Source organism: Myotis brandtii, unplaced genomic scaffold (assembly GCF_000412655.1).
Source record: "Myotis brandtii unplaced genomic scaffold, ASM41265v1 scaffold103, whole genome shotgun sequence".
Lineage (NCBI taxonomy): Eukaryota > Metazoa > Chordata > Mammalia > Chiroptera > Vespertilionidae > Myotis > Myotis brandtii.
In genome coordinates this window covers 5,724,294-5,735,919 of record NW_005353460.1, presented here as the reverse complement: position 1 = coordinate 5,735,919, position 11,626 = coordinate 5,724,294, and the positions used below count along the sequence as shown (strand labels likewise).

General features: G+C 45.8%; 1 protein-coding gene across 1 annotated transcript in view; it reads right to left on the bottom strand.

Annotated features, from left to right (window-relative positions):
• Window positions 1-3,783: 3,783 nt before the first annotated feature.
• HGSNAT (heparan-alpha-glucosaminide N-acetyltransferase) overlaps window positions 3,784-11,626 on the bottom strand; it is a 24,386-nt gene continuing 16,543 nt past the window's right edge. The window contains exons 11-17 of the mRNA XM_014536743.1: window positions 10,318-10,439; window positions 9,807-9,933; window positions 8,653-8,739; window positions 6,187-6,264; window positions 5,211-5,281; window positions 4,998-5,110; window positions 3,784-4,029 (exon numbers count right to left, since the gene is read on the bottom strand). Coding sequence (XP_014392229.1) covers window positions 3,848-4,029; window positions 4,998-5,110; window positions 5,211-5,281; window positions 6,187-6,264; window positions 8,653-8,739; window positions 9,807-9,933; window positions 10,318-10,439 — 780 coding nt within the window. The 3' untranslated portion in view covers window positions 3,784-3,847. The remainder of the gene's footprint in view (window positions 4,030-4,997; window positions 5,111-5,210; window positions 5,282-6,186; window positions 6,265-8,652; window positions 8,740-9,806; window positions 9,934-10,317; window positions 10,440-11,626) is intronic.

Genomic DNA, 11,626 nt, shown 5'->3' with positions numbered 1-11,626 from the left:
ATATTACCTCTTTATTATATAGGATTATTATATAGGATACAAGTACCTAGCAGTTCTATCAACTTTGAATTTGGAAATGCATATAGCCTGAAGAAAAACAGTATTTTGGAACTAATGATTACCAAGAGAAAAAGTTTGGCTGGCTATACTGGGTGAAGAGATTGTACATACATACAACTAAAAGCAAGCACCGGCAATAGGTGTTTCTTTCTAATGTTACCCCCCTTGCCCTCCCAAAGGAGGTAATCGCCGTCCTCCACACAGCCACCGACAACATGGTCTAAGCCGGTTCCGCCACTGCTGGTTTTCTAAGTCAATGAAGCACTTGCAGCCAATGAGACATGAGGGGAAGGCTGCCCAGAGGCTTCAGGGAGGGTTTTCTGGTGAATACACTTAAGGCACAGAGGGGAGGCCCTCTCCTTGCAGAGAGTGTCCCGTTTCCTGAGTGTGTGTCCCGTTCCCCAGGATGTGGCCGTCACGCGGTCCTCCCACAGCCCTGCAGCGAGCCAGCTGAGCCAAGTGGATGTGCAGGGGCCTGCCCCTCCCAACTTCTCATGTGAGATAAACTTCCCTTCTAGCCCAGCTGAATCAGGATTTCCTGTTCTTCGGGTGCAGGACATCCTAACAGACAGATTCCCCAATTTAAGAAAAGCTGGAGAATTCATCCGGAGAGGCCCAACCCAGCTTCACTTGCTGGGGCTTGGGATGACAGCTGTGACCATCCATCATGAGTCATTGCAAGAGGGTAGCAGCAGGTGCCCTCAAAGGTGACTGTCCCCATACACATGAGCTCCACCAACATTTTCATGGGACGTGCCAGACACTAATTTTATCAGCACTTAAATATTAAAAACAAAAACAGCCAGCACTGCTTTGCTTTAATAAATATTTATTTAGTGCCTGCTATGTACAAGGCACTGTGTTTGTGCCAATGATATGCAGATGAACAAGGCATAATTCTTGCCTTTAATGAGCTCACAGTCTAGCATGGGAAACTAGACATGTAACCAATAACTATCATAAAGTGACAGATGCCAGGAGATTGATCCCAATAAGGTATTATGAGAACCCAGAGGAATAAAATATTACTTTTGGATGAGCATACAAGTTTGGAGAGGTGTCTTAGAAGTAGGAAGTCTAAAGTGACAGGTCATGGATGGACCTTGAGAATATTATGCTAAGTGAAACAAGTCAGGCAGAAAAAGCTAAGAACCATATGATTTCACTCATACAGGGCATATAAAATGGACACTCATGAACACAAACAGCAGTGTGGTGGTTACCAGAGGGAAGGGGGGAGTTTACGGGAGTCCTAATATATGATGACAGAAGATGATTTGACTTTGGGTGGTGGGCACACAGTACAATACCTAGATCTTATAATACAGAAACCCACACCTGAAACCTATATGATCATATTAACCGATGTCACCTGTGGATAGCAGCTACAGCATTCAGACAGGATCAAGCCTCGGACTGACTTGTGGCAAAGCCACATACAAGTCCCAGCGTGGAGGGCAAAGCCCTCCCAGCACAATTACAGCCAAAAGGCTATGGTTGTAAGCTTGACCTTATAGTCAGACCCTAGGTAGCTAAGGGATGTAGGCTGTGGGGGGTGCAGCAAATGCTGCCAAAACAAGGCTTGAGAGAGTTCAGAGAATGGCAACAACAGGAAAGAAACAGATTTGAAATTCGCAAGAACACTGTAAACATCTTGCCCTTGTTTTGCTTTGTGTGATTTGACTATAAAATAAAGACTCGGCCTACAGGCTGTGTCACTGTTTCCGCATGCAGGCACAGTGATCCACCTGGTCCCAACTGTCTTCTCTTGTCTGTCTTCTTTAATCCTTCACCGCCCCTCCTCAGGTTCACCCCTGGCCATGCTGGACGCAGTTCAGTCACCTCGATAAATTTAATTTAAAAAAATGTAGATAGGAGAAAATTAAGAGGAAAAAGTAATCCAGGAAGACTATGATCAAAAACGGAAGCAGGAGGTCCTAAGTGAGGGAGGCAGGAGGGGTCTAGTGGGGTTGGAATAAGTGGGGTGGGCATAGGGGGGTGGGGACGGGAAGCTGGAAAGATGTGTTGGGCTCAACTGAGGACAGTTATGTCTGCCCGGCAAAGCTGTATCAAGGTCAATGGAAGCTTTTATAAGGAGGCGATGTGTTCCGAGCCCAGCTTCAATCAGCTTAATCTAGTGACAATGGGTATGACTCTCTGGAGGAGGGACTGAGGGAAGGAGGCCAGTATAAAAAGAAGCAGAGTCTGGACTAGAGTCATAGGTAGTGACAATGAGCATGAAGATGGCACAGGGGAAGATGAAGACAGAATTGGGAAGACTTGGCAATGACTAAATATTTAAGAAGCAGGGATAATGGGGGTGGAGGGGTGAAAGATGGCAGCAGTTTTATACCTAGAGATGAGAACGATCCATTCACAGAGCTAGGAAAATCCAAAGAGGAAAAGGTTTGAATTTGGGACAAGAAAGGAGGGAAGAGGTGAGCCCGGATGCTGGCAGACATGCAGGTGGAGGGGCTCATGAGCAGTCCCAAGGTTGGGTCAGGGGTCTGAGCTGGAACACAGACTAGGCAGTCGTCCATGCAGTGGCGACAGTGGAAGCAACGCTGAGCTGGCCCCGCCCTGCCACAGAAGGATGCTCTAGAGTACAAGCTATGGTCGCATTTCCCTTACACATGGAATTCTCACAGAAAATTCCTAAGTATGATGATGCATCACAGGAACAGTGCTGTTTCTCTTGGTGTGCCCTCCCCGCCTCGCTCCCGAGAAACGACTTCTGCAGTTTTGATTCCACACAGGAAAGGTGCCTCCACTGTGGAGGGTCATTCTGAAAAGACTGACTCCAATGAGAGTTTTCTAAACTTGTCATTATCACTTATTTTGAAGAGTTTTCTGTAGTAAAATTATTTTTCTAAGGATTTCAAAAAAGCTATCAACGTACCCCACCTCACTGAGGACCTGAGAGGTCATCGCTATCTCCCTCATTTCACAGATGAGGAAACTGAGACTCAGACAGGCCAAGGGACTTGCCCGGCATCTGACGTGGCAAAGACGGCAAAGCCGGAGCCACAAGTAAGACAGTGCGCTCTCCTCCCCCACAGCCCTGTCCCTGGGCACCAGCTTCCATCTAGTCACACAGAGACACGCACAGGTAGGTAGCAAGGAGGTGGGTGGGCAGAGAGGTGATCGACAGGTAAATACTAGGAGATAGGTACATAAGTAGATAATGAAGCGAGAGTGGCTGAGAATAACACACCTACATTTAACTTTTTTTCAAGTAGGAAAAAGAGAAAATGGCTTCTGACAGAAGGCCTATTTTTTGGACCCACCAACGCCTTGCAGACGTGAAAGGGAAATTACCCTTTCTTAAAGTTATTTCGCTACCCTCCACACACACACACAATTAAACCACACATCACATTCCATCAGCCATGGGGTCGGCCGACAGAAATGGTGGCGCTGGTGGGCATGTGTGTGCACAGAAAGGCAGTGTGCAGAACAAGACCAGTGAGCATCAGACCGTAGATGGTTTTATCTGTCACGGAAGCAAATGCCCAGGGTAATTCCCTTGTGAAAAGCTCTCCGAGAAATCCTTGGAATAGAGTTCCAAATCCATCCATGTACAGAGAAGATAGAGAAAAAAGACCATTACATTCCGAACATTTAAGTTGCAAATACGCAGGCAGAGTTCTGACGAGCCCTGTCGCAGTCAACTAGCCCGGGAACATCAGCATCGTCCCCAATCATCTGGAAATACACACCCTATCGATTTTATCATTAATGGTTCCCTTTAATAGAGTCCGCCAGCAACATACGTTGGGGGGAGCGATCAGATTTTCCAAAAAACCTTCTTTCTATAGAGAATGTAGGCGATGAGCACCCAGAGAGCGGTGGCCACGATGTTCTGGATGAGGTGCTCTTTGTGCGACTGGTTGTCCTGCAGCCTCCACTGGAAGGGGAAGTAGTTCTTGAACACCTCGTGGCCCACGTACACCAGGATGGAATTCATTCCTGAAGGAGAGATACAGACGGTCGTGTGTTCCTGCCACTCATCTATTTAACTCTCTTTTTGAAAAATATGTATTTGTATTGATTTCAGAGAGGAAGGGAGAGAGAGCGATAGAAACATCAATGATGAGAGAGAATCATTGATAGGCTGCCGCCTGCACGCTTCCCATTGGGGATCAGGCCCACGACCTAGGCATGTGCCCTGACAGGGAATTGAACCGTGACCTCCTGGTTCATAGGTCAATGCTCCACCACTGAGCCACGCCAGCCGGGCTCATCTACTTAATTCTTGAAATTTGATTTTAGTTCAGTGAAAAAAACAAAAGCACGCACTGATATTACTGGCTACTGCCAAAAATAAGTGATGCACATCTTAGATACTTAAGCGTAAATTATATAAAAAATTATTAGAAAGTCTTCATTTCATAACAGGGTGATTCTTGAATACTAAATCTGAAAGGAAAGCCAAAATTTTAACTCGTATTTTCTCACAGAAAACGGGAGGTCCAAAGAAAGCAACTATTACTAGAATCAGAGGGAAGAAATGAGTCACTGAAGTTGTTGGGCCTATCGGTCTCCAGGCAGAACTGCATTTTAACCATTCTGTTTATCTCTTGGTATCGTCTCCTGATATTTCTCCTGTATCATCTGTAAGGCAGTGCGTTTACATTAAGAAAGAAAGAATGCCCCATTTCTGAAGCATTGGAAACTGGATGATATGCCCCAAATCGTGGCCTGAGGAAATGCCAAATAGATCTAAGTAGGTAAACTGGGTGGACCGCTTTGAGACAGGCCAGGGATGTCCTGTGCGGCCTGGGCCTGGTGGCCCCTGCTGCTTCCTCTCTCAGCCTGCAGCTTGGGGACATACCACCGGGCTGGGGCTCGGGGCCCCTCTGTGGGTACTCAGCTGGTCTCAGGGCCAGTCCAGTTGGTCACTACAGCAACTCTGTTAGGGGTCAGGGGGCACTTACCTGGGTAATAGAATGGGGTTCCTGTCCACAGGCCCTTCACATCCACGATGGGGTACAGGATGAGCAGGATGAAGAAGGCAAAGGAGCTCAGCGTAGTGACGTACGAAATGGACCTGGGGGGAGGTGAGCGAGGTGTTTCGGGGCTCCTGAGAGCACATCGACATGAGCAGCGCCAGCCATCAACACTGACGCGACTCTGTTTTCTGTACCTACCAGAGATTCTTGTTGACTGGAATAAAGCCTTCGTTTTCAGAAACTTCCGTCAGAACAACAGAGATAAGCCCCTATAATGAGGGAGAAAGATGATAAAGGTTTTTTCTATTACCTCACAAAACAATTATGTGTCAAAACTGAAAAATTTTACTTATGTAACTAATTAGGGAGGGCTGAAATTGTGTCGTATCTTATTCTTTTAGCTGGAAAAATATTTTGAAGATGCAGAACTAAAAATATTCTCTATTTTTTAAAATTTTGTCTTATTGCTTAAAGTATTACAAAGAGTAGTACATATGTCTCCTTTTTAAAAAAAAATTCTCCAAAAATATGTTTTCATCATTCCTCTGAATTGAAGGTAAACTAAGTGATAAATCGGAGTGACTCCTGAGAGGAACCGTGACTGCAAGGTCAGGGGTAACATGCACAATTGACCTTACACTCCTCTGTCACCTGTCAACCTGGAAGCTGGTATCTGGAAACCTGTCAGCATGTGCCTGGTCTTCCTGGTACGGCTCCCACCAAGACCCGTACCTTGGTTCTGTTTCCTCATGCATTCCTGGCTGGCTGCTGATGGCCAGTGCTGACTTCTTTATAAAGACAGTTTCCTTAAAAAAATAAACCTGAGAATTTAGGTGGAAAGATTTGTTCCTCTCAGTTATTCAACTGAAGAATGCTGCCCTGGCCAGGTGGCTCCGTTGGCTGGATCGTCAAACCACATACCAGAAGGTTGCGGTTGGTCCCCAGTGGGGGTGGGAATGGGAGGCAACCAATTAATGTTTCTCTTACATTGATGTCTCTCTCTCTCTCTCTCTCATCAATAAAAACATATTCTCGAGTGAGGATTTTAAAAAAAGAAAGAATGCTACCTGTTGCGATGTGGTGACAGCTGATACACAAGTGTTGCTAAACATTTTTTAATTTAAATATGTATGCATGAAGAAAAGGAGTTTTAGGGAAGAACGTCGTTACTCACTAGAAAACAACACCAGGCAGTGAATCTGATCAGGATGTCTTTGGTCTGATCCTTGTAATACAAGAGTATTTTTCCTGCCTGGAAAAGAAAACACAGTTTGACCTAGAGAATCGCCGAAGGTATATTCTGATTTCACATCCATCCATCATCCTAACCACTCCACTGACCCCTCTGCCCGGCACGCTGCTAGGAGGTGGGATTACAAAGAGCAAAGGCATGTTACCCCCGCCCTTGCCTAGTGGAGACTGAGAGGCACCTGGGACCACTTGTGGGAGGAAGACATTAGAGAGGAAGTGCCATAGAGATGAAGCTACGAGTGCAAAGCAGGAAGAGCATCCAGGCCGACTGGAACAGCACACCCAGAAGCGGGTCAAAATGGAGAGAAAGCCCACCAGCCCTCAGGTGCCGCAGGCTGTACGGTGGGCAGGGCACGAAGGTGACAGGCAGGTGGACTTGTAGGTCTCACTGACAGGCACTGGCCTTCTCCCATAGGTCTGCCAGATGGCCCAGTCTGGCAGTGGAGGAGGGACAGGGACAAGGTGGAACTGGAGGCAGAGAACATTTTAAACACAGTAAATCTGAACTTTGCATAAAAATCCCCTCAAATTAGGAACTAATTTCGGAAAATATCAAACTATAAGAAAGTGTTATTTATAATAATAGCTAAATTTTATGTTTTCAAAACTTTACATGAATTAAGTTACTTAATCCACTCAACACCTTTATGAAGTAGGTGCTAGTGAAGCACAGAGGGGTCAAATAACGTGCTGAGGCTACCCAGCTACCTCGGGCACCTTTATGAAGTAGGTGCTAGTGAAGCACAGAGGGGTGCCTGAGGCTACCCAGCACCTCCGGGAAGGCTGGGTGCAAACCCAGGCAGCGCTCACCAGGTCTGCACTCTTAAGTCCTACGCTGCTCCCGCAGGAGCAGACTTAGCTAGAAAGCATGCACAGGGATTAAATGAAAGCACAAGGTAAACTACAAAGTGCTATGGAGATAAAGGCAGCATTTCTAAACATGAAATTATTTAACCACCAAATTGTATATGCTTTCGACCTGCACTGTCCAATACAGGGGCCAGGAGCCAGAGGTGACTACTTAAAATTTAATTTAATTAAAATTTAACCCTGGCCAGTGTGGGTCAGTTGGATGAGCATTGTTCTGTGCACCAAAAGGTTGCCGGTTCGATTCCTGGTCAGGGTATATGCCCAGGTTTCAGCTTGATCCCCAGTAGGGGGCATGTAGGAGGGAGCTGATCGATGTTTCACTCTCCCATCAATGTTTCTCTCTCTCTCCTTCTCACTTCCTCTCTCTAAAAAAAAAAAAAATCAAAAAAATCCATAGAAATAGCTTTAAAAATTAAATAAAATTTAAAATTCAGCCTCTTAGCCCTGGCCAGGTAGCTCAGTTGGTTTTAGCGTCGTTCCAATACGCCAAAGTTGCAGGTTCTATCCCTGGTCAGGGCACATACAATAATCAACCAATGAATGCATAAATAAGTGGAACAACAAACCAATGTTTCTCTCTTTCTTTCCTTCCTCTCTCTCTCTAAAATCAATGCATAAAAAATTATTTAAAAGAATAAATAAGCAGTCCTAGCTGGTTTGGCTCAGTGGACAGAGCATCAGCCTGCGGACTGAAGCGTCCCGGGTTCAATTCCAGTCAAGGGCACATGCCCGGGTTGCGGGCTCGATCCCTAGTAGGGGGTGTGCAGGAGGCAGCCGATCAATGATTCTCGCTCATCATTGATGTTTCTATCACTCTCCCTCTCCCTTCCTCTCTGAAATCAGTAAAAATAATAAATAAACAAACAAATAAAATAAAATTCAGCCCCTTAGTCACACTAGCCACAGTTCAGTACTCAGCAGCCACCCGGAGAGCTCACATACAGAACATTTTCATCATCACACGGAGTTTCATTTGCGCTGCCCTGCACATTTTTCTTCTCCCAGCTAGCGCCCCTCAAATAACAACTTCAAATACTAGTGAGGAGCACTTTAGGAAGAAAAGGCCGGACTGTTCAGAATTTTCACGTGTGAGACAAACCAAGAATACCCTGTACTGACTTGGTCATAAAATACACATAACCTAAAACCAGGTAACGTGTACACAAAGAAGTGTGAAAAGTGTCACAGTGACGTCCCCACATCACCAGTACCAAGTTCTCTGCACAGTCCAGCGGAAATCTTCTATCAGAAACAGCTGTGCCTCCATTTCTAAGGTAAGCCGTGTGAATAATAAGAATCTCTTTGGACAATATAGACATTATACCCAATTATTTGAATGTGCTGAATTTTAGCAGCTTCTAGTTTTGACAATTTGTCAAATACAAACATGTTTAGACCTGTAATACACAGAAGAGGATGTGCTTTCAATGACTTTAATGAAACAGTTTTTTAATTAGTAATGAATCAGTAACCCCAAACTGTCAGAAAAAAAATGTTTCCTAATGAAATGGACGCATACCTGAACTCCTAAAAATGCCATCACAATGGAGTTGATGGTCCCCAGGATGCCTTCGGGGTCGTAGGCCACCGTGGTGTGATACAGCACCTGCACAAAACAGAACAAGGAGGCAGCACTCGCTCCCTGGCCACGAAAATGCACACAACTCATAGACTACATATAAGCTCCAATACACTCCAACATTTAATGTGCTTCATTTTTATGCAGAAACGCATTGCCAACTTGCGGGGATTGTAAGAATAACGCCTCTGGCCAAGACAGTGCGTGTGACTGACACTTCAGAAGGGCCTGAGAGACCAAGGACCAGCCATGGGCCAGCACTGCCACCTCCACTTCAGGTGGCTCAGCAACACGACACACCCCTAACCAGTGTCAAACAATTTCCAAGTTTATTCTTTTTGGTCAACCCTGTTGTAACATCAATAGTGTCCTATCTTCTTTTAAGACAAATAACATTTAACACACCTATCTGTCTTATTTTATTATAAAGTAAGTTGTTGTAGGAATTACAGAAATTTGGAAATACCCAAATCTGCCACCCAGATTCCCCTCCCCCACCTTGCAGGACTGAAGCCTTCCTGCCCAGCTGCTTCAAGTGTTAGTGGCCAATAGCTCTCAGCCAAGTGCCTCTCCGGATCTGTCCTTGACTGAAGAGAGCCGCCTCTCCAGGAGTCAGACCCCCTTGCTGGGGGAAGTGCACATCCCACCGGGGGTATAGGGCCAGATCCCTCCCCTCAATTCAGAACACCTCTGAGGGCTACCCCAGCCCACCCCGCCGCCAGGAGATCAGCTGAGGCCTTCGTGTGACTGGGATGCATTTCAACTGCTCCTTCAGACCTTCATTCCGCAGCAGGCGTGGGTCCCACGGGACTGCCTGCAAACTTCCGGCTCGTGAATCCGACCTGGGACCCACAGAAAAGCACTAGGCTACGCATCTGATACTATGTAGACTCACTGTGAAATCTAAAGTACTGTTTCCCTACAGCCCCATCATGAACACTGAAGTCCCTAAAGTTAGTCATCTTTTCAAATAAAATTAGTCCCCATCCTAGTTTATGAAATGGACACAACTGAAAGTTGGCTGGCCCTTTCTACCTTCCTTCCCTCCTGAGCGCCTACACGTCCAGTTCCAAGTGCAAGCCCATGCCACTCACAGTCGAGGAAGGATGCTGATAAATGTGATCGTCTCCCAGAAGCAAGCGGTCAATGTAGCCAGCAGCTCCTCCCGTGCAATTCGGGTACTTCCCCAGATCGCCGATGCCGCCAGGCCCAAGGTAGCCGCTGGGGAGAGAACACGTGCTTACCGACAAGACTCCAGAGGGATGAGAGTACACACTGGCTGTGCACGCAGCCCAACAAAGAGCCGCACACGTGTACCAGCCAGGAACCCCTCTGGCGCCAGGCCCTCTGACCAATGCTCCTTCGACTGGACTGCCTCCCACGTTCAGGCTCCGCAACTTCCATTCAAACTGACCCTGAAAAAACCTCCCAGGGACACTCCTCTGGACACACACCAAGCTCTTCTCCCAACATACAGGGGCCTCAACGGAGAAGAAAGAGTGAAAGGGATTCCTTGGACTTGGGGAATCTGAAGATAGAGCCCCAAAGGTCTGACGAGGCAGAAAATGACAAGCACAAAGGGATGACCTACACGGGGTCACTTACGTGGGGCATCCGGGAACAGGTAAAAAGAACGTCAAGGCCAGCCAAACGCTCTCCAGCATCAAGATGACGAGCCACTGGGGCCAGCTGGATGTGATGTCCTGAAGACAAGAGCACCTTCTCTCCTGAGTGAGGCCATAAAAACACAAGCTGAATGCAAGTAGCACGAACAGGAAGTAACATGCAAGCATGTGTACTTGGGAAATTCCCTCTGATTCTTCTCTTGGCCTTCATTGTAGTAATGCAAAAACACATGCATGTTTATCTCATATGTATTTCGTGACCTGGATGTTTCCTCTCTATGAAGTACCACAGTAAAACATTAGTTACAAAGAAATCAGTGGACAATTCCAATCCTATAACCAAAGAGAATTGAAAACAGATGTTCACACAAAAACTTGTCTACAAATGTACACAGCATCGTTAAAATGCATAATAGCCAAAAAGTGGAAACAAGTCAAATATCCATCAAATGATGAATGATACAAAATGTGGTTCAACCACAAAATGGAACACTAGTCACCAAGGAATCCAGGACTAATACATGGCACAGCATGGATGAACCCTGAAGACATTATGCTGAGTGAAAAAAGCCAGACACAAAAAGCCACATACTGTATAATCCCACTGATATGAAACATCCCAAACTGGCAAATCGATAGAGACAGAAAGTAGATTAGGGGTTGCCTAAGGACTTGTGAGGGACTAGTAGTGAGTGCAGGGTTTTTTGGAGGGACAGTGAAAATGTTCTAGAATGAGATAGTGGTGATGAGTGCACAACTCTGAATACCACTAAATATCACTAAATTGTATACATCAAACACGTGAGCTTTATGGTTTGTGAAATATGTCCTCCATTAGGGAAAAAAATAGTTGTCACCTTGGTAAACACAGCAATTTCTAGCAAGACAGAAAGTAAACACAAAAGAAGCGACTTGAATACTTCTTACAACAAAGAAACAGCCAAGGACGTACTGTCATTATCCCACACTCTAGCTTGGCACTTTCCCCTCCATGTTGAACCTTTGCAGCCTTTTGTATAGATACTGATATGTAATACAACTCAAAAAAATATAGCCCAGCCGGCGTGGCTCAGTGGTTGAGCACTGACCTAAGAACCAGGAGGTCACAGTTCAATTCCCGGTTGGGGCACAGGCCCGGGTTGTGGGCTCAATCCCCAGTGTGGGGCATGCAAGAGGCAGCAGATCGATGATTCTCTCTTATCACTGATGTTTCTATCTCTCTCCCTCTCCCTTCCTCTCTGAAATCAATAAAATATTTTAAAATATATATATGTAATATACATATATTA